General features: G+C 36.6%; 1 protein-coding gene across 1 annotated transcript; it reads right to left on the reverse strand.

The window, feature by feature from the left end:
* Positions 1–11,814: 11,814 nt before the first annotated feature.
* On the reverse strand, positions 11,815–12,769 carry LOC120263676. The gene is made up of 3 exons (XM_039271638.1): positions 12,407–12,769; positions 12,279–12,338; positions 11,815–12,225 (listed from the first exon to the last, which is right to left on the reverse strand). Exons 1-3 carry the CDS (start codon positions 12,767–12,769, stop codon positions 11,815–11,817), a joined length of 834 nt encoding a protein of 277 aa, XP_039127572.1.
* Between the last annotated feature and the right edge of the window lie 9,530 nt (positions 12,770–22,299).

Here is a 22,299-nt window from a genome sequence, read left to right on the forward strand (position 1 = left end):
CAGTTACGTATTGCTATAAAGACAAACCATTTTCATATATGTAAGATTCAACATTACATATGAAAAAACATCATCTTATTAAAAATATATGTTATAAATATAAAGATAGTGATAGAAAGCCAAAGTATTTACCAAACACTCCAAAACCCTCAAGAATTAGCTTCTTCTTCTTTCTTCTTTTATTTCTCTTTTTCTTTCTTTCTTTTCTATATCTCAAAATATACAAAAATGAGGGGGGGTATATAGGGTTACAAGAGTTGAATGAAAGGCCAGGATCGATCTCGATCCGACGGTCCAAAAATACCCTCGTTGGTGGAATAAGTAAAGATCGGCTACCGCCATAAAGCACTACATGGGCGGTCACATAAAGTGTTGTCGCCACTAAAGTGATATCTAGAAGTTACTATAGTAATGCCTACCGCATAAAGGAAATTGCTACAAGAGGGCATCCATTAAAAAATATTTGTTTATAACACTCCCCTTGATGCCTCACGACCAAAGGATATGCTCGTTAAAAACCTTGCTAGAAAAACCCAAAGGGATAAAAAAACCTAGCTAAGGAAAAAAAGAGTACACTATCTCTCGATACATTTGAGGGTTACCGCCTCATTAAAAAAACCTTGCCTCGAAAAACCCATTGGGACAAAAAAACCTTGGCGAAGGGAAAAAGAGTACAGCCTCCTCAAATAAATAACTTTTAACTCATATCAGAAGTACTTACATCCTTAAGTCTTCTCATCCCGATTTTGTATATAAGTCTTTCAGTGAATGCACTTAGGAAGTGATTTTTGTGAATAGATCACCTTGATTCTCACCGGATCGAATCTTTTGAACTTCTATAACGCCTTCTTTCTCGGAGATCATGAGTGTAGAAAAAAATTTTTGGTGATATATGTTTCGCTCGTCACCTTTAATATAACCTCCTTGTATTTGAGAAATACAAGCATCGTTGTCTTCATAAATTATCGTAGCATTTGTTGTTACCGATGGTAATTTGCAGTGACGATCCGATATGCCCAATCATAGATCGTAACCATTGGCATTCACGACTTGCTTCATGGAGAGCTAGAATTTCAAAGATGATTTGATGAAGTAGTCAGAAGAGTTTGTTTTGTGGAACGCCATGAGATAGTCAGTACTATCAGAAGAAAAACATGTATCCAGCCCTCGAGATCGCCTTTACGAGGATCGACATGATACCCAAAGATCAGCAGAAAACCCCGTGAGGTTGGATGAAGATTCTGTCGATAGAATAAACCCAGATCCGTAGTTCCTCGTAAATAACGTAGCACATCTTTTTACTCCTTTCCAAAGTGTCTTCGTGTCGCGTAGAACTCAGATCTTGCTAGAAGATTTATCGCAAAAAGCTATATCTCGGTCTCGGTATTATTTGCAAGGTACATTAATGCACCGATTGCACTTAAATATGGAGTTTCTGGACCAAGAATGATCTCTCCTTCTTCCGTGGGCTTAAAATGGATCTTTCTCGAACATCAAGAGTTCTGGACGCACCATCATGCATCTCAAATGGATAAGCCTTCTCCATATCGAATCTCTTCAAAGACCTTTTCTCAGATAGGTTGATTGATGCACAAATATTCCCCGAGGATAAGTGCTCGATTTGTATACCCAGATGTAATTTGGTCTTTCCCAAATCTTTCATTTCAAATTCTTTTTTTCAGATATGATGTCAGTAGCTGTAATTTCGTAAGGAGTGCCTACAAGATTTAAATCATCCACATATATCGCTATCACAACAAAAACCGTTAGTATAACTTTTTAATAAACACACATGGACATATACTATCATTTTGGTATCCTTCTTTTTATAAGATATTCACCGAGACTGTTATACCACATCCGTCCGCATTGCTTTTTAACCCATAAAGAGATCTCTCGTAATTTAATAGAGTATAAATGATGATTATTTGTAATGTTTGTTTTTTTCTATATCCTTCGTGGATTTTCATATATATGTCATTTTCAGTATCCATACAGATATGCCGCGACAACATCCATCAACCGCGATATCTAATTTATTACTTGCTGCCATGGCAATTAAAAATCGAAAAGTAATTCCATCCATTACAGGAGAGTATGTCTCTTCATAATCAATACCATGCATTTGAGAAAAAACCTCGAGCAACCAGCCTTGCTTTTTAGTATCTCATAATTTGATTATTTTCATTTCTTTTTTTCTCACAAACACCCATTTATAACCGATCGGTTTTATCCCTTCTCGTGTTGGCACTATCGCCCAAACACCTCACGCTTTTGATAGGGAATTTAGCTCACTGGATAGCTTCTTTTCCATTTTGGCCAATCATTTCTTTTGTCGACATTCTTCAATGGATCGTGGCTCGATCATTATCGCATTTATTTCTATATCTCAGAGCCACATTGTAGATGAATATATCATTTATTTCTGTCTCATGCCGATTCAATCTTTCGACCATCATCTACATAGCAAATTGAATTTTCAACATTTTCGTAAATATCATCCCCCATCGATTCTTCATTAACTTGTTCTCGAGGGTTTTATAATTTCCTCTCCCTTTTCACATGGGAGATCCTTATCTTTATTTTTTTTCTCGCTTCCTTTTTCTAGGAGTCAATCTTTGGCACCAATTGGTCTTCCACGCTTTTTGTCGTGGTTTATTTTCTACTTGATTTTCTTTTCAATGGATTCTTAGGAATCTCAATTTCTCGCAGGAGCATTAGCAAATTTCGGTATATATGATTTGGTTACCATTTTAGTATCGATGAATGCATCGGTATTTCATTTGCAATATTTTTGCAATTTAATGATCCTTTTGAACTTCAAGTTCACATTCATTGGTACGAGGATCATATGTATGTAATCGTGATGCATTCCAATCAATCTTTTTGGCTCATTTTGAGTAATCATTTCTCCCCTAACGCAGGGAAGATGTATTCATCAAAATGACAATCTGCAAATCTTGCAAGAAATACATCCCCTCGTTAATGGTTCTAAATATCGTATAATCAAGGGGAATCATAACCAACATATATACCAAGTCTCAAGCTAGGACCCATTTTTTGTACGATTTGGTGGTGGTATCGGGCACATATACATCGCACAACCAAATATTCTTATATATGAAATATCGTGCCTTTACCCATAACAAGTTGGTGTGGTGAATATGAATTACATGCAGTGGGTCGGATCCAGATAAAAGCTCGCAAAGATGCAAAAATAGCACTGACCCCACGCACTTGTAGGCGCTTTCGCCCCTTAATAACATCGATCGGGCAATAACTGGAGTCTTTTAATTAATGACTCCGCTAACCCATTTTTGGGTACGTATACTGAGCCACCGGACGCTCAACATGTATTCCAACCGCCATACAATAATCATAAAATGATTTTTGATGAAAAATTCACCAAAGATTATCAAGACGAATCTGTCTTTATGGGATAATCTGAAATTGTGCTTTTAAGCCCCGATAATTTGTGCCAATAACCTTGCAAATGCTACATTCCTTGTAGATGTAGCTTTAAACATGGGACCATCTAGTCGATGCATCGATTAAAACCATAAAAATACCTAAATGGTCCACATGACGGATGTATTGGTCCACAAATGTCTCCTTGTATTCTTTCTAAAAAAATTTAGGAGATTCACCACCACCTTTTGTTATAGAAGGTCCGGGTTATTAGCTTTTCCCATCGAACATGCCGAACATGCATATTCATTATGTGTTAGGATTTTATAATCCTTCAAAGGGTGTCCATGAGAACTAGTAATAATCCGCGCAACATAATAGCACCCTGGATGTCCAAGTCTTTCATGCCATATTTTAAATATCTCCGGGTCATTAACCTTCCGGTTAATACCGTATGTGATTCCATCACTTTAATACGCGTAAAAATATAATCCCGAGGATATACAGGGAAAAGCTTTCAAGCACACGCTTTTGGCATGAAATGACTTGTGTAATATAAAGATATTCTTTTTCCTTCCTTATCAACCGCCTCTAAATGATATCCATTGAGACGATATCTTTAAAAGCTTAAAAAGGTTCCTCCTAGACTTAGGGGAATAGAGAGCATTTTTTTCATCCGCAAGGATGTTCCATTTGGCAACATCAACGCCGCTTCTCCGTAACCTTCAACCGTGTCCGATGACCCTGCTATTGTGGCTATATATGCCTTTCTCATTGATAAGGATATAAAATATATTTTTCTTGTCAAAATAGTATGCGTTGTCCCGCAATCAATAATGCATTCATCATCACCATATTCTAACAAAAACAAAAGAAAAAAACATAATTTAATAAAAACATAAAGACATATTACAAACTAGTCTATAAGGAAATCGACATATCTAAATATGTATTTTCGCTACATTTAAATTATTTATGGAATTATCCTCAATTGATCAACTATGGGGTTGTCACGAAAAATTTGTCTCAATATCTTTACCTTTCTTGTTTTTTTAAGTGATTCTTGGTAAAGATGGACAAAATGTTTTGGGGTCCCGCAAATTCTGACCAACGACCTTCCGTGCCACAACGATAGCATGTATCTTTCTTTGTCTCTAACCCCATCTTGTGGCTTTGTTGCTTCTGTTGATGTACATCAATTCTGCTATCGCGTGGTCCGATATTATTTCGCCCCCACCACGCACCGCAGTAGTCCTCGACCACCATAATTTCCTCGCCCACCGCGGTTTTTTTAAAACTAGCACCGCGACCACGCCCATCTTCTTTTGCCCAAAAATTAATTTCCGGCAAAGCAGGCCGATCCGTATGGTCGAGATTGATGATTCTCGCATCAACAATTCATTGTTTTGCTCCGCCACAAGGAGACAAGAAATTAATTCGTAGAATTTTGTAAAAATTCTTTTCTCTATATTGTTGTTGTAATATAACATTTCGCATGCGTGAAATGTTGTAAATGTTTTTCTCGAAAGCATCATTCCTTCTCACATCGCTTTCTCCACGAGACGTAAGTCATCGAAAACAATTTTTAAATAGCTCGAATTATATTCTCGCACGCTTTTAAAAATCTTGAAACCCCGAGGCTCGACCAATCATTGCGTGCTTTTGGGGCAAGTAGACCATTCTCGAGATGTTCAAATCTCTTTCGTGGATAACCACAATTCCCTCGTGGATCCTCAATGGTCAAGTATTCATTCTTCGTGCCATCATCAATATGATGCCTTTATAAATATTAAGGCCTTCGCCTTTATTATCACTAGGCTCATCATATTAGCCCTCAATAGTTTTACTCGTGTTTCTTGCTTTCGATGGAGCTTGATATCGAGGCTCCGTGATATATAATCGCTCCCCGAGATTTCGAAGGGCCTCAAATTCTCTTTTTGCAATATTTGCCATTTTTTTCTTCAAAAATAATAATATAGCATGTAATTAGAATAGAGAGTACGTAATAAAAACATAAAGCATCTATACTCGCTCATGTATACTGTGATCGCTCATGTACACTACTATTCATGTATACTGAGTATCGTCTCATACTACCGCAATTATTGCAAAGATTGGGAATTAAAAATTTGTTTGAAAGTGATTATAAGTTAAAAATGGAAGAAGAAGTAAAAGATAAGGGAGAGAAGAAAAGTAGGGGGCCGACGGAGAAAAGCTCGGCCGAGTCGAGAAACCCGAGAAAAACCAATCATGAGGAGAGCCGACGGGGAAGTAGAGGACAGGGCCGACTGGAGAAGAGAAAAGGGGCTCGGAGGTTTCTACCGTGAGTTTTTGTCAACGATCGCCGGATCCGAGGGTTTACCATGGCAAACTTAGGGAAAAGATGATGCTCGAAGATTTGGATTTGATGGAAAACCTCATTGTAATAATAATATTATTGTTTTTTTCTTGTTTATTTTAAAAAGTATCGGCAATATTAGCCTTAGTGGCTTTTAGTACTCGTATGTTTTTTTATGTATGCTTCTAAGAAAAATCTTATGTATTGTTGATCGAATAAAATGTATGGTTTGCTAGTATTATATTACCCGTCGATCCTTCCCTCGCATTCAAAGTGTTAGAAATGGATTCCACATATATAACATATATATTAGATGAGTCAAAGAAAAATTAAAAATCATATGAGCAAATTCGGTCGATAACGTAGTTAAGAATATATATGTTATAAATGTAAAGATAGTGATAGAATAGAGCCAAAGTATTTACCAAACACCCAAAAACCCCTCAAGAATTAGCTTCTTCTTCTTTCTTCTTTTTATTTCTCTTTTCTTTCTTCTCTTTTCTATATCTCAAAAGTATACAAAAATGAGGGGGTATTTATAGGGTTACAAGAGTTGAATGAACGGCCGTGATCGATTCGATCCGACGGTCCAAAAAATACCCCGGGTTGGTGGAATAGTAATAGATGCACGGTACCGCTACGCATACCACATGGCCGGGTACACATGATGTTGCTGGCCGCTACGAGTGATATCTAGAAGTTACTATAGTAATGCCGGCTGCTACAGTGAAATTGCTACAGTAGGCATCCATTAAAATATTTGTTTATAACACATCTAACTTTTTAGCAAAGATTTCACAACAATAGGTATCATATAGCCAGACATAACTAAGGCCTTAACATGCTCACATCTTATATGATAAATTAGATGTTGATAGTTATTTCTTCTCAAAAATTTGATGTAGAAAAAGCATAACCTCGCAAGACCAAAAAAATAACTAACATGAGATTAATAAACCAAAGAGCAAAGAGAAGTGGTAGGTTGCTTAAGCTTATTAACTCAAAACATACTAACTACCTTGAAAATCATAATGATAAGACTGTTAAAATAACTTCACATATTGTTCAATAAGAGGAAAAAAGGCAAATTGCAACACTTCCAGACATTTCAAAATATAATTCTTTGCCAAAAAAAAAACAAAGACAAAAGTAACCTAGGACCTGCAGGACTCAATATCCAAATTACCCAATTTGCAAAAAGAGTAATGCTAAATTGCGAATAGGTTGTCTGAATTATTTGCAAGAATGACGTGTATACAAGTTTGGCATCAACATCATTCCTATTTTATCTCTTCTAATCAGCAATTTAAAAATAATAATAAAAAAAAAACAACAACAACAACAAACAAACAAACCATGCCCTAATTCCTCTCTTTCTCTCTTTGTCTACGCAAGGCCACCAAGTTTTTCGCTCGCCGTTGTTGTCGCCACTGACGCCGATGAACCCCATCACCCCTTGCCCTTTGTCTTCGAACCTCTCCTCTTCGGCGCCATCCAAATCCATCACCAGATCGGCGGATCCTAAGGTATATGCTATGGAAGACGAAGAGAGAAAGAGGAATTAGGGCATGGTTTGTTTGTTTATTGTTGTTGTTGTTATTTTTACATTGATGATTAGGAGAGATTAAATAGAAATGATGTGGCTTCCAAACTTGTATACATGTCGACATTCGTACAAATAATTCGGACAACCTATTCGCATTATATAGCATTACTCTTGAAAAAAGTAACTAACTTCTTTCCTTTTCTCATTTCACTTGAAGTGGATTGCGTGACAAAAAATTGATTAGCCAAAATATTTCAATATTAAGAGAACAATCAAATAAGTAAAAAAATGATGGTAATGCATTATACATATATTTGAAATTTTGGTTTTTTTTTTTCTTATCACTCAATGTTCTTCAAAATTAAATAAGTAAAACTAAACTTCAAATATATCATAGAGCTATTTTTATCTATAAAGTCATTGTAACAGCATCATTTTCATCTTCATTAGGGGTGGATGCTTCATCTTCCAATTCTAATATAATTGGAAAATAACAAACTAAGGAATCACAAAATAAAAATATCACAATATATAGTACATAATAATAAAAAATTCACTTGCTAAAAAGCCTCTAGCACGTGTCCAATCAACCAAACAAATAACAACTTGAACTATTTTCAATTTGAGTGAACTTCTCACATAATTTATGACATTTCTTTCCAATATTGAAAGCTAACTTTGAAGCCACTGTAGATATAGGAATTGCCAAAAGATTGTGCGCCAATAGTAAAGGTTGAGAATATCTTATTGAGCTTTTACTCTAATAGTCTAAAATATCAATATCAATGTTCAACCCAAGTGTTTTTTTGCCCTCCGAGTAAAAATCCAATTGTGATATTTCACTTTCAACTTTAGATTTACTAAGATACTCCTTATAATCTTTAGTCTCATCGCAACTATCGAATTCAGCCCTAAAAACATTAAAATATTCTAAGCTGATTAATGCAACAAAACTAGATCTTGCAACAATTGAACTTCCAATTAAAGATAAATAATTGAATTTGGAGTTATTAAAATACTCATCAAATAATATTATAAGAGTATTAGCTAGCAATAGTTTGCACAAACATCTGATGTATGACTACCACGGAGTTTAGTATAACAATACTTCACATAGTTTAACTTGTAGCGAGGATCTAAAATAGCAGCATAAGACAATGCCAAACTATATCCTAACCATTATTTATTGAATTTCTCTTGTATCTCCTTAACTATAGAACTCAAGAATGTATGTAAACCTTTAACAGTGTCTATTATGACATTGGGGATTTTTCAAACCCCTCTAAAGTAAATGTTTGAAGTGGGATATTTGGAACCAAAGAACATACAAATTACATCATAAAAAACTTGCAAAAAGGTTTGAACATTTCTCTATTGTTTAGTAGAAAGTGCAAAAATAATGAAAAATCTTTATCTCGCTGTCTCCAATAATCCAACACATCTTTGTAATAAAGAGTGGATTCAAACATTAAATATGTGGAGTTCCACTTGATATACGCATCTTGACACAATTTTTTTGTTCCATTCAAGTGAAAACCTTTTTCAACAATTTCATAAAATCTTTTTCGTGTGAGGACCTTATTTTTTTTATGTGCTTTATCCCATTATGAACTTTATTAACAACACCATTAATAAGTTTAAAACCAGCTTGACCAATGTGATTCACAATATATCTATAACACCTAATTTGAAAAAATACACCATCACATAAAAGACCTATGTTGGCACGAAAAAGACTTTTAAGAGAGGAAACCATGATATCATTATAAGAAGCATTATTCAAACTAATGCTAAAAATTTTATTGTCTATTTGCCATTAAGCTAAGCACAAAACAAGTTCATTTGCTACGCTTAAACCATCATAAGGAGGGGTTAAAGTTGTAAATCTTCTTATTCTTTTTGTTAATTCCATTCATTATCAATCCAATGTGCAATAATAAAAATATATTTATCAACAGTATGCTCAGATTTCCAATTGTCAAAAGTTAAACATATTCGACTAGGGCTTTAACCAACTCTTCTTTGGCATGCTCTCTTTCTTTTGTATAATAATGCAAAACATCCCTAGTAGTTGTTTCTCTACTTATATTTTAATAGTTGGAACTTGCAATACTCATAAAATATTTAAACCCCAATTCTTCTTCAACTGTTCTAAAAGAATGTTTGCCACATACGAGAAAAATTGAAATAGAAATAGCTCTATGACTTTCTTCTTTGTCCTATTTATAATTTTTTTTTAGTGGCCCACCACTTACACTTGGCTGACTTGCCATTATTTATAGTCTAATATCTTTGTTAAGTTTTTTAAGACAACCTTGTAAATGAAATCTCAAATGAAAAGTTCCACTAGAGGATTTAGAAAATTAAAAATGCCTTACATTGGTTGCATTGTGCCTCTATTAGCTCTTTTGTCCTCGTACTCAAGTTTTGTCATATCATTTTTGCACCTTCAATGTAGTTGCTTTTTTTGACACTTGGAAGCACTCTCATAAAAAGTATACTCATCTCCCACATTTTTAAGCGTATTTGAACTTGCTATTGTCATGAAATTTAAGTTCCACAACAATATAAAGCTCTAAATAAATAAGAGTACTAGAAAATAGAAAACTCACAATTTGATTTATAACAAAAAACAATAGCATGATGGGAAAAAAAAAACAATGCCATCAAGTTATACAAATCAATATGGTAGACCTATTTTTCCTACCAAATAAAATGACATATTAATAAGTTGAGAGAAAATAAATAATTCCATTCATTTGTTTATCTTTTTCTCACCTATTTTTTCAATCTTCAAATTTACAAAAAAAAAAATATTTGTATTCTATTAAATCTGATTATTATTTTAAAAAAAATTGAAATTTGCATCAACTTAAATTTATTGAGAATCAAATCTTTTCTAGAACTTATTAATTCATGTGATTCAAATACTCGACTTTTTACTCTTTTTTTCCCAACAATATAATGTTTATTGTCCCACAACCTACCATCATGTTACACAACCATCTTATACTTTCGAATGTAAGGAAAAAAATGGTAACAAATAAGAAAAAAACCTAAAATTCGAAACTCTAAAATTCATGATCCTTTGTTCTCCAAAATATCCAAAGAATGTCTTTTAGGGGTGGTAATGGGGCGGGGAATCCCTAATCCCAGTGGGGACCCGACCCGGCCGACAGGGACAAGGATTCCCTGAATCCCTCTCACGTTGATAGGGACGGACGCAAGTGTACGTGCCGATCGCATAATAAAGTTTGCTTAAAGCAGAGTGTCGGTTCACAGTGAAAAAAGTGAGTACTAGTAATAACTCTAGATTCAAAAAATAGCCCAAATAGTGAAGTGCTTATGTGAACAAGAGAAAGCAAAAACAAAGAAATACGAAAAACAGTAGGAGAGAAACCAAGGAAGAAAGAGATGTCAGGGCATAGCATTCCTCTAGGGTTATTGAGTATAGGATAATGGTTGTCTAAACATGCAATTCTATTTGAGCCAAGAGTTTTCCAGAATTATACTAAACCCCAATTTCTCAGGTGAAGAGTAACTGAATAAGTCCAGAGCTGATACAGATATCCATATAATCGCATTAAGGGTGTGTTTGGTTCGGAAGTAGTTCGTCAAAGTGACCCAAGTGGGAAAATTCCACTTCGGTTGAAGTGAGTAGTTCAGTTGAAAGGGTGCACTTTATGGTGTTTGGTTGAATGGGAAAGTGTCAAATCAATGACCACTTCTATTGTTTGGTTAGTGGAAGTGAGATTATGGAAAAGGTGACTTCCCCCCACTTAATGGTGTTTGGTTAGGTGAAAATGTGGTTCTAAACACCACTTCAACATGGGGGTGAGGTTACCCTTTTTTTTTTAATATTTTAACATGTTAATAATTATTAATATTGTGTTAGTTAAATTGTCTAGTAATTAATATAAATGTTATCTTTCACATTACCTTTATGGAGAATATATACTTATAATAATAATACATTATGTCGAACAATTTGTGTGATTAATAACATTACTTTGTCTACCTATGCTTGCAATGAACTTTGATTTTGAAATTAATCACGTGTAAAAACTTTACCATATTTTTTAAATTTGTTTGTTGCTATTACTTAACAAAAAAAATAAATAAATAGAATAAGCTATGCCTAATGAAAATAGAAGAAGTTTGTTGATATACTTGCAATTGCACCTGCGACATGAAGATATCTAGGAAGAAAGAAAGGAATGTGTGAAATCTAAAAAACCAAATGGGAAACAACAACCAAGCATATCATCACAACAATAACAGTTGCATAATAATAAGTCCAGGCACAAAAAAATATAGTCAACAGATGTATGTGCTGAGTGCATAGTGCTGATCTCTACAAACTAGCCAAGTAAATGGCACAAGTACTAAAGCAAATAAGAACAGATGGGATGCATGAGTTCAAAAAGAGAAAAGCCAAAAAAAAAAAAAACATACATGAAAAATTGTTACGGAGAAGAGCCTGTCAAAGGTAATGAACCACCATCAAGTCACTAGAGTTGTTTCAGACCATGCTAGTAAGGAAGTTGTCAATCCAATCTTTCCTAAGATCCACATCTCTTGCCATGAAGCCACAGGCGATAGATTCCTGTTCCTGAAAGTAGTCAAAGACCTCCACAAGCACCTTGTAATTGAAATCATCCACCTCAATGACTCTAGTATATAAAATTTCAGACAAGAGTGTTGGGTTCTGTAATGCGGCCAACATTCTATCCATGGTTAGGTCTAACATTCTAGTGCTTTCACCTCTGGCCGAATGTACTAGCCTAATGGTAGATGGCATCACAGGGTAATTAAGCACGGCCGGAGTGGAGTTCACATCCGGTTCCTCATCACTTACATTAACAGGGACTGAGTTAACATTATCCATCTTAAATCCTTCATTCTCAGACCGCTCGCCAGAATCAGAATACACCTATGTTGCGTAGGAGTATAGGACCCAGAGGCATTGTCTTAGCCGCAAATAACCCTATGCCCTTCATAGTTCTCGATAGGTTTGTTGATGAAGGCTTTCACTCCCGGGTGCGCCTACAATCAATGGTAAAAGTTAAACATCAATGAAAGATATGCTTCTAATGAAATATGGACAAGCTTACCTCGACGTAGGCAGCAACAACAAGTGGGTCAAATATGATGACCTTGTTCTGGTCATCCCACCTTGCCCCACTAAGAACCTTGACCTTTTTTATTTCTACATAACGCGCTTTTAGTGTCCTGTAATGGTTCTCCACGTTATCGGTAGAGAAATTAGTCCTGAAATGTGCATTTACTGTGCTTGCAGCATATGAGAATGCAGTTCTTTTGAAGGATTTATCACATTTAAGTCCCCTTTGAACTTGTTCTACTAGAAGTACTAAGAAATTATCAAAATTTGGTTTCCAGTGCCTGTTAGGAGTTCCCCGCTTGTTTGCACCACCCTTAGAGGTACTACCTTCACGTCTGAAATTCGGACTGTCCATGTTCCTTCAAACATCATCAAGCCAATATTGCAAAAGGTGATTTGTTAAACTTTGTATGAAATGGTGTTAGGGCTTGAAGGATTATATTGGTTACTTACAATGTAAAATAGAATACATAAAATATGAAATGAAGAACATGGTCGTATTATTCAGATTATACAATTCTATGCAGGTAAACAGTCGGGAAATAAGATATGAATATATATCATCATGAGTATAAATATGATAAGGGATAAAAGAAACATTGTCATGAACATACAATTATGTAATTCAAACTAAGCAAGAAATAGGAAAATTCTAATCTATGGCCCCCAAATAAAACCATGGTCACAAACAACTAGCAATCATAGTGACAATAAGGAAAAACACAAAAACACATGTCTATACTTGGTTAGTGTATTGATTCCACATATCATTGGCAATTTTGTCGCGCAACTCCACCCATTACCTATTATCCTCATGTTGTTCCCTTTGTGTCCGCCCTTGGGATGTGACTAGTTGTTCTTCCTCTTGTGTGTTTCCCGCATGTAGGATTGTATCGGTCGGGTACACATTTGCTATATAGTTGTGAACAACACAACAAGCGAGGACAAGCTTAACCTATGTTTTAAAGGGGAAAATGGCTAGGACGTAAGAATCTTGAAACAATTCTTTAAGATGTCAAATACACGCTCAACTCGCGAACGTAACATTGAGTGACGCAAGTTGAAGAGTTTTTTGGGGTTCGATGGGGTGTGACCATTGTGTTCTTTCAAATGGTATCTAGCTCCTCGATATGGAGCTATATATGAAACCATTCCATGCCGTATACCCGGCATCCACCAAGTAATATTTCCTTACAAGAACTAGGTAAAATTAGTTATTTTTACTAGTTACAAATGTGGCGTCGATTTTCATGTTACCTTCTATAATCTTGAGCCCCTCAGCTTGTGGGCGGGAGATCACATCACGTAAAATGGTGAAGTCATTTGCAAAGCCCTCCCATTGACACGTCTGAATATGCGTGTAAACCGCAGGTGCACGGGTGTCGAAGTAATAATTACCCGGTGAGTTGGGTAGTCGAATCCACAGGGAACAGGGCTACTAGTACTAACTTCTCCTCTGCTCTCTAGCCTAATGATAATGGGATAGTGTGGTGATCTAATGTGTGAAGAAATGAATACCGGAGATGAATATGCAAGGATAAAATAGAGAAAGATCTCAATCAATAAAATTAGGGTATTCGGGCAATGATTCCCCCTAGGATTCAGGTATTAGGTACCAGATATGCAAAGTGTTTCTATGATGAGTAAGTTAAGTCACGGAAATCCAAATATAATCGGATTTGTCTCCTAATCACCGATACTAGCCCCCCCTACAAGGTCCCGTGGAGAAATCGCTCAATCTCAACACCTCACACCACATATGATCGCAAAAGCACTCTAGGGATTCCGAAAAGGTGTAACCGATTCCTAAAGATTGATCCAACCCTAATTCCCCACTGAAGGATCCTAACCCCCTACAAGGTCCCGGCGGAGAAATTGAGCAATCTCACGCCTCCCACCAAATATGGTTGCATAGAGTCTAGGGAATGGAGATAGAATACACCAATCGGAGGGGAAAGGGGATACTTCACTATCTCATGACTCACCCTCTCAACCCTCTTCAATCTTAAGGTTCTAACCCTAATGGAGATCTCTCTCCCACCAAGGCAACAAATCATGCAAATCAAATAACCACAAGATCAATAAGGCAAGCAAGCATTAAACAATCAAGAATGAAACTTAATCAAACTCGGATTAAATAGAAACACAAAGCAAATCCACACAAGATAAGAATCCTAGGGTTCACAAGCCCAAATACCCTCTAGGGTTTTAGTTCTCCATGGAGCAACATACAAAACACACCATCAATGAATGAAAGTACATTAACCATAGAAATAAACCCCCTTTTATATGAACTGATGGCCTTGATGGAGAGCTTTAACGTCTTGAAGGACCCTCTCCGAAGCTAGGTTCACCAGTGACTTCCTTGATGCTATAACGGAGGAGGAATCGATCAAAGTTGGTGACAAAGCACCTCCCAAGCCGCAAAGACCTTCTCTCCAAACCCTAGCCGTCTCACCCCTCAAGAGCCGCACAAAAGATGTCAAAGAATAGGGCAAACGGCCTATTTATAGCCCAAAACCGCGCATGTCACGTGCCCCCACGCGCCCGCGTGGGCTGCAGGAATTTCCTCGCGGGCGCGTGAACAGTAATTTTGCTACAGTGGAATTGCTACCGTTCTTTCACAAAACGTGGTCCAAACACTCTTCTCTTGAGGCCATATGTCCGAGTACACATCCATGTGGTAGGCTATAAGACTTTTCTTCATCGACGTATCTTTGAAAGGTCTTGCAATCTTCACAAAGAGAAGGAACATGAAGATGTGGCTGCCTTTGTGCCCTTCCAACTAGTGAATTGACTTGAATCCTCTTGGAAGTTGGCACACATATCCATGTTAATGAACTCCTCTCGTGTATTGGTCCTTGAATTGAACAAGAACTGCCAACATTGTGTCTTTATAGCCTATCTTTGCTTCCTTTTTACTCTTCAAGGCATTCACAACCTATATGAATAAAAGAACACCAAATACACAATATGAGACATAAACCATGGTAAAAATGATGCTCAATGCATGTAAAACATATATAAAAATATGCCTCCTCAAGCACTTATCACCCATCCCACGAAGACATAGGTGAACTTCAGGTCAAGGTTCACCACCGCCAACACATTTTGGGTTGGCCCCTTTCGACCACGAAAACGGGGAAGCTCTTGTGCAGAGACGAAGGCATCAATGTGCGTCCCATCCAACAAACCAATGCAGTCCTACATCACAGTGACACATTTTTTTATTTTTCATTATGTTTGAAAACAAACTAAATCCAGTGAAGTGAACGTATTTTAATATTTACTTTGAAAAAGAATACCAGCTTGGATTGCTCTCAATGTTTGCATGCCAAGCATTAGTAGGATGCTTGACAAAATCCTCACTAACCGAGCATATCACACGAATGACATTGTTAAAGTATCGGCTAATGGTTTCACCGAACCGAAGGAACTCTACTCGGATGATTCTATTTTTCGTATTGTGCTCAACTATGTGCAAGAATATGGTAAGTTGTTCCTTGATAGATACATGTCTTGTATCGAGGAGAAGATGCCTATCACGCATTATCCAAGACAAATGCATAAAAGTACCAACGTCTATTCTAAGATAGCTTACGCAATAATCTCGCACACTCCTTAGGATACGGTCCATGTGCTTCTTCTTAGTCAGGTCTCGGAACAATGACAGCTCTACCCATCTACGTAGGGTATGTATATGCATATCCTCAAGTAAAAAAGCGACAATGATGACAATCGTTGTGAATCCTGTGTGATAGGTCTCGCGCAATTACCTAGGCTCCAATTATCCATCTACATAATTGCAGTTGGGCAAATCCATAGTTAAATAAAAGATCTAGTAAATAATGTAATCAACTATGTGCATATCCAACAGTGACATAAAACAACCAAGCATTACACAAACTAATGAAAATAGTTCATACAAATGGAAGTATAAAGCATTTAAATTTGTCAGGACAACCTTAAGCCATGAACATGGCATGAATATTCTATATTTGGAGAGCAAAAGCAAATAAGAAGCAATCATGTTTAACACCAAAAAATAAAATGGAAAACATTTATGGTTGACATTGATGGTCCCAAGGATATGTAAGGAGAATCATGTCTTCATGTAATTATAAAAGAATGCAATTGAACTTAGCATTAACTAATGCAAACAATTAAAAACAATGGAAAAGAAAAACAACTAAACTTGCCATTAACTAATGAAAACAATTAACAAAGACCCAGTTATCTATTGAAAAAATTCTTGTGAGGAAATCACAGGAGGCGAGCATTCAGTCGCACTTTCCAAAAAAACCTTACAAAAAAACCTTGCAAAATTCTTCACAAGATTGTCTCAAACATTAGGGCAAACACATCACCAAGCAAGAGCTTGGGCGTGGGCAACAAACCAATACACAGGGAGAAACTTCAATAGCACAAAAGGATCTAGGGCTTTACCTTGCTGAGGTGCTTGCAACACCACGTGAAGCGTCTGCTAGGGGAACAACGGTGTTGACAGAGCCCGATGAAGATAAGCGGTGAAGACCTATGCAGGAAAACAAAAGAAACCCAATGGAAGCGAATACCAAGCCAGATGAGCAAGATGATGGTCAATGATGGTGGAACCCCACAGAAGATGAAGAGAAAAAAAGAAAAGAAAAAGGGTCACGGGATGGCATCAGGGTCACGGGAACCACAGTCGCGGACATGGGGGTGATGGTAACATCTCCACGTGAAGATCGGGACCGAAGTGAGACTTCAGCCACGTCACCTATTATTCACCAAAGTCCCACTTCAGAACAATTTTGGCCGAAGTAAAAATGGGGAAGTGGAGCAGGCTAGAAGTGTCACATCACGGATTTCACCCCCCCATTTTGGTGAACCAAACATCAGGAACTTGGTTGGAAGTCACCATCTCACCCACTTCACCCTCAACACCGGTTAACCAAACACCCCCTAACACTCTATAAAACCTCACTGTGAGCTAATGACAATCTCTTAAGTAGATAATCTCCCCCTAAAAAGAAAGATTATCCCTAATCTGAATACATAGTAGAAATGCATTTCTCCTAAAATCCACTCCACAAGAATACAAAGAGAACGGAGATTGCCAACAACTCACTCGGGAGAATTAACGGAGATGAAGTCTCCAAAGTACCATATACCTAAAATTACTCACGATTCTCTCTAATAAAGGTATTTCTATACTAGATGGGTATTTCTACTCGTCACGTAGCACATCAAACATGATAGCTAGGGCTTTCGCCTCGTTAGCAAGCAGGCATTCAAACACACAATTAGATTCAAATAGATGTGATTGCAACTATGAATTCAATTAAAGCATCGAAGATTCAACAACCAAAGTTATTGAAAAAAACCCTAGAGTTCAACTACGACCAAACATCTACAAATTAGCCCTCCATTAATGGAGGACAAGCATTCAAGATACAAAGAATAGATATACATAAGATCCATGAAAACCCCCTTGTGAAACCCTAGGATGGAGAATCGTCAAGGTAGCTTCCACGCACACTGTCAAGTTGAACTCGACGGCTACAACCATTAATCCCCTTGAATGCCGAGCCAAACCCCTCTCCAAATCTTGCCTAAACTACTGGAGATTTGGCTATTTTCTTCCTCAACCCCACCACCAAGAATCACCCCCAAAAGAATAGAAAGATAGAATAAAAAATGCCCTATAAATCCTCATAAGTTTATTTATACCTAACTACTTACGGGCTGCTTATGGGCGTAAGAACTAGACTGTAAGAAAGCTAGAGAAGATTTTCGTGAGCCTTACGGGATTGCTTATGATGGTAAGCCCTAACCGTAAGGTCTTCTGATTTTATTACGGTATGGCTTACGATCGAAAGCGATGGAACGTAAGCTTCATTGTTATGCTTCTTGTAACTGCCCTTACAAGCGTATACTACTATCGTAACCTCCTCTATATAGTCTTTACAGGCTTAAGCCTTGCCTGTAAGGCCCTCTGAATTGAATCAGAATTCCCTTTACGGGCATAAGTTTGCCCGCAAGGTCCTTTAGAATAGACTTACGGCCATAAGGTTGACCGTAAGCTGCCAGTAAGCCACCCAGTTTGCCTTGTCCTTGTTCTAATGATACCGAGAAAGCTCCAACTTCATCGTTTTAGGTCTAAGATGCTTCTTTTGGCTCTTCCTGGTCTTTAAGCACCGCCCTAAGCCTGTTAATACAAAACACATGAAATTTAGCATCGAATTTCACATTATGGTTCCAAAACATGACAAATGAGTGTACGAATAGATATGAAATACATGAACATTGTACACTCACCACCAGTTTAGTCATTTAGTCATTTAGTTCCCAAAGAGGCAAGAGTTAATTTTTGAGGCAAGAGTTAATTTGTTTCCCAAAGAGAAAACACATGAACCAATATGAAGAACAATAATATCATAATTTGTTTTCCTAAATTATTTTGTTGCATAATGGACTCAATCGTTAGAATCCTAAAAACTTATGTATATATATGTATATTTGTAGAAAAACACTGAAAACAAATAAACATATATAAAAGTCAATTGGATGTTGGGAGCTTTCATTGAAACTTTGAGATGTATCTCAAAGCTTGGAATAAGCTTGGAATAAGCTTGGAAAAATTCAAAGGCCTAAGTAATTATATAAAAAAAACTCTAATTTTCATTTAATTGGACTAATAACATAAACTATTTATTTTGATTTGAGTAGTTTTGATATAACTATTTAATTGCTCTATGTTGAGTAGTTTTAATGTTATCATATTTTTATGTATGTATTAATGTAGAGTAGTTTTCATGTTCCAAAATATTATAGTATGTTTGTGTGGGATCGAAAATATGCATCCGGCATCATGAAAAGACACCAGACGATACATCGAAGCACAAATGTCGTATTTGTTTTGTGTGGGTTCTTTCATTCCTAATAGGGGCAAGCCCCTATTATTAATTACCCCAGATTAGAAATCTTAGGAACCTCCGATTAAGGGCAAAAGTACAAGTAAAGGGACAAGAGAATTTTTGAATTTATTATATAAACATATTTATCACTTATATATATACATATAGATATATGTATTATTTTTTTTTATATATTTTTTTATCATCGCCCTGCTTTGTGCCTTGTCCATCGCATTGCACCTGATTGTCATCTTAAAATAAACATATCTCGTAACAATTTTTGTTGCCGTCTTGAAAAGAATAAGTCACCATTGCCTGTGCCTTATCACCGCATTGCGGGTTTCATTACGTCTAATTCTTTGTAGTTGCCTTAAAATGATTGTTTTTCACTCATATTTTTAATGGATATAGAGTGTTTATACATATTCCATACTTGTCCTGTGCATGGTAGGAACTCCCTTATTTTAACGCTTCTTTAAACATGCCTTGAATATCCATGCCCCTTTTTTTTTAATATGAATCTTTCTTTTTCATCAACCCAGAAGGTCCATAACTATTAATAATAGTAGGGGCTTTATGAGTCATCAGTGCAAATTTAGAACCTTTGTTTGATGATCATCTGCGGCACTACATCAAATACAAAATCCTTGTAGCTTCATCAAGAAATAAGAACTCTTTCCAAACAGAATAGATGGCACTGTCTTGCACCTAGTACCCATGCAAAGTGCCTTGCTCACCATATATATATATATATATATATTTTTTAAAATTTTATTAACCTCACAATCCGTTTTAATCTCATATGATGATGGGACTCTTTTATATATTTTTTTTTTATATTATTATTATTTTTTATTTTATTTTTTTTTATTCCTTAACAAATAATGCATGCTATTACATGTATCTCTTTTGTTCTTTTGAATTTTTTTTATTTTATTTTTTATTTTTTATATACATATTTTCGCCATGCATGTACACATACCCCCTTTTATATATATATATATATATTTCATGCACGTCTGCATGCATGTTTCCCGTTCAATATATATATATATATATTATTTTTATTATTTTTATGCCACTATGCATGCTCTTTTTTTTATTTATTTATGCATGCTTCATCATTATTTTTCCATGCGTGCATGCTTTATCAATTTTTTTTAAATGGCGGTTCCCACGTGTAGAGATGCTTCATCAAACGTATTTGTTGCCTTCAACCCACCTTTCATTTTTTTATTTTTTTATTTTTTTATTTTTTTATTTTTTTATTTTTACTCATCCTCCATTTATTTATTTATTTATTTTACCCATGCTTCTTCAATTTTTTTTATTTTTTTATTTTTTTTTATTTTATATATTCACGTGGAGATATGCTTCTCATTATTTTATTTGTATATATATATTTGGTGTGTGATGAGCACGTGAATATGCATGCATGCCTTCTTTTTATTTTATATATGTGCAGGCATACTTCCTAATTATATATTATTATTTCTATTCCACATCCTTTATATATATATATATATATAAACATTGGGATTCCTATTTCTAATGGCCACCGTGCTTTTCCCAATAACATATGCATTTTATAGCTTATTATGACACAAGTAACCATCAGATGGGTATGCATCATAAAGTGAAAGCATGTATTGAAGTCAGATAACTCCAAGTTTCAGAGTGTAGATCAGACTAAGAACTGACCTACTTGTTAATTCTTTTGCTTGCACTGGTGAATTTCGACGAACATTCGAAAAAAAAACACCATGTGCAAATTAAAACGCAAGTGCATTTATGCATTTATGTCAATACATGGGAATGCAAGCAATGATTATTCGCGAAAGCTGTGAAAATCACAGCAGTAAACCACTCTTCTTGCCCCATCCAATGGCCGAAATATAAACAATCACGCAGCTTCCGATGGTACCTAATGTCGTCTCCCAAAACTTGGCGTAAGGTGTGCTGTAGAGGTCAATGGTTATGTTCATTCCGAACACCACTACGACCACGACCCCTGCTGTGATCACCAGAGTTGCTGCGCTGAGCATGACTCCCATCTGAAGAAGCTGGTTCTGTTTCTCATCGAGCATGATGTTGATGTAATCCTCAGTGTCATCAACATACTCTCGCAGAGTAGATAGCTTATTTAAGGTTCCATCTATCTGAACAAAGTAAACTTCTAAGAGCATCTCCAGATCCTCGATATTAGGCTTGAAACCACATAAGCTGCAGACCCTCGTGGTGACACAAGATGGTATGGTGTGATTCCCCTAGTCATTGGTGATGATCTCAACGCAGTCGCTCTAACAAACGCCGAGGCACTGTCAACAGTTGGTCATATTCACCTTTGCCAACCATTTCTATTGCTTTTTGTCCTTCATGGCAGTATGATTCTGGTGCTCATCACACCACCAGAGAAGCAGGCGCAATAGCCGATTCCCAATGATCATCTCTATGTTTTTTTTGTAAGACCATGCACCCAAGCCAGAAGAAAACCATCATAACACGCACTTGCAGTTGCACCCATGCGCGAAGGAGGGTCTTCATCATCATTTTTTTCTTTTTGTTTTAGGGGAAAAAAGTCAAGTGGGGATATTCAAGCCCCGCAATATCCACCACAGCGTCGCCAGGAGGAAGACTCTCAAGGCGAAGGTAGAGAAGACAAGTCATCTTTAATGCATGACTCTGATTGCATCGGTGGCGACAACAGCAGCAAGTCGGTGGCGGCGACAGCAACAAGTTGGTGGTGAAAGGCAGTCGAGGCAGTGGGTACCAGTCATGCTGGTGGCATTATTTCAGCCATTCAACCATGACGGCGGCTTCCTCGACGGGCTGTGGCGGCGAATCCGGTGGCAGGCAGTCGAGGCAGTGTATGCCGGTCATGGTTGGCGGCATTATCTCAGCCACCCAACCATGACGGCGACTCCTTTGGCAGGTAGCAGCGGCGACGAACGGCAGCAGTGACGAGAGGCGGCAACAGCGATAAATC

The sequence above is a fragment of the Dioscorea cayenensis genome, chromosome 6, assembly GCF_009730915.1.
Source record: "Dioscorea cayenensis subsp. rotundata cultivar TDr96_F1 chromosome 6, TDr96_F1_v2_PseudoChromosome.rev07_lg8_w22 25.fasta, whole genome shotgun sequence".
Classification (NCBI taxonomy): Eukaryota; Viridiplantae; Streptophyta; class Magnoliopsida; order Dioscoreales; family Dioscoreaceae; genus Dioscorea; species Dioscorea cayenensis.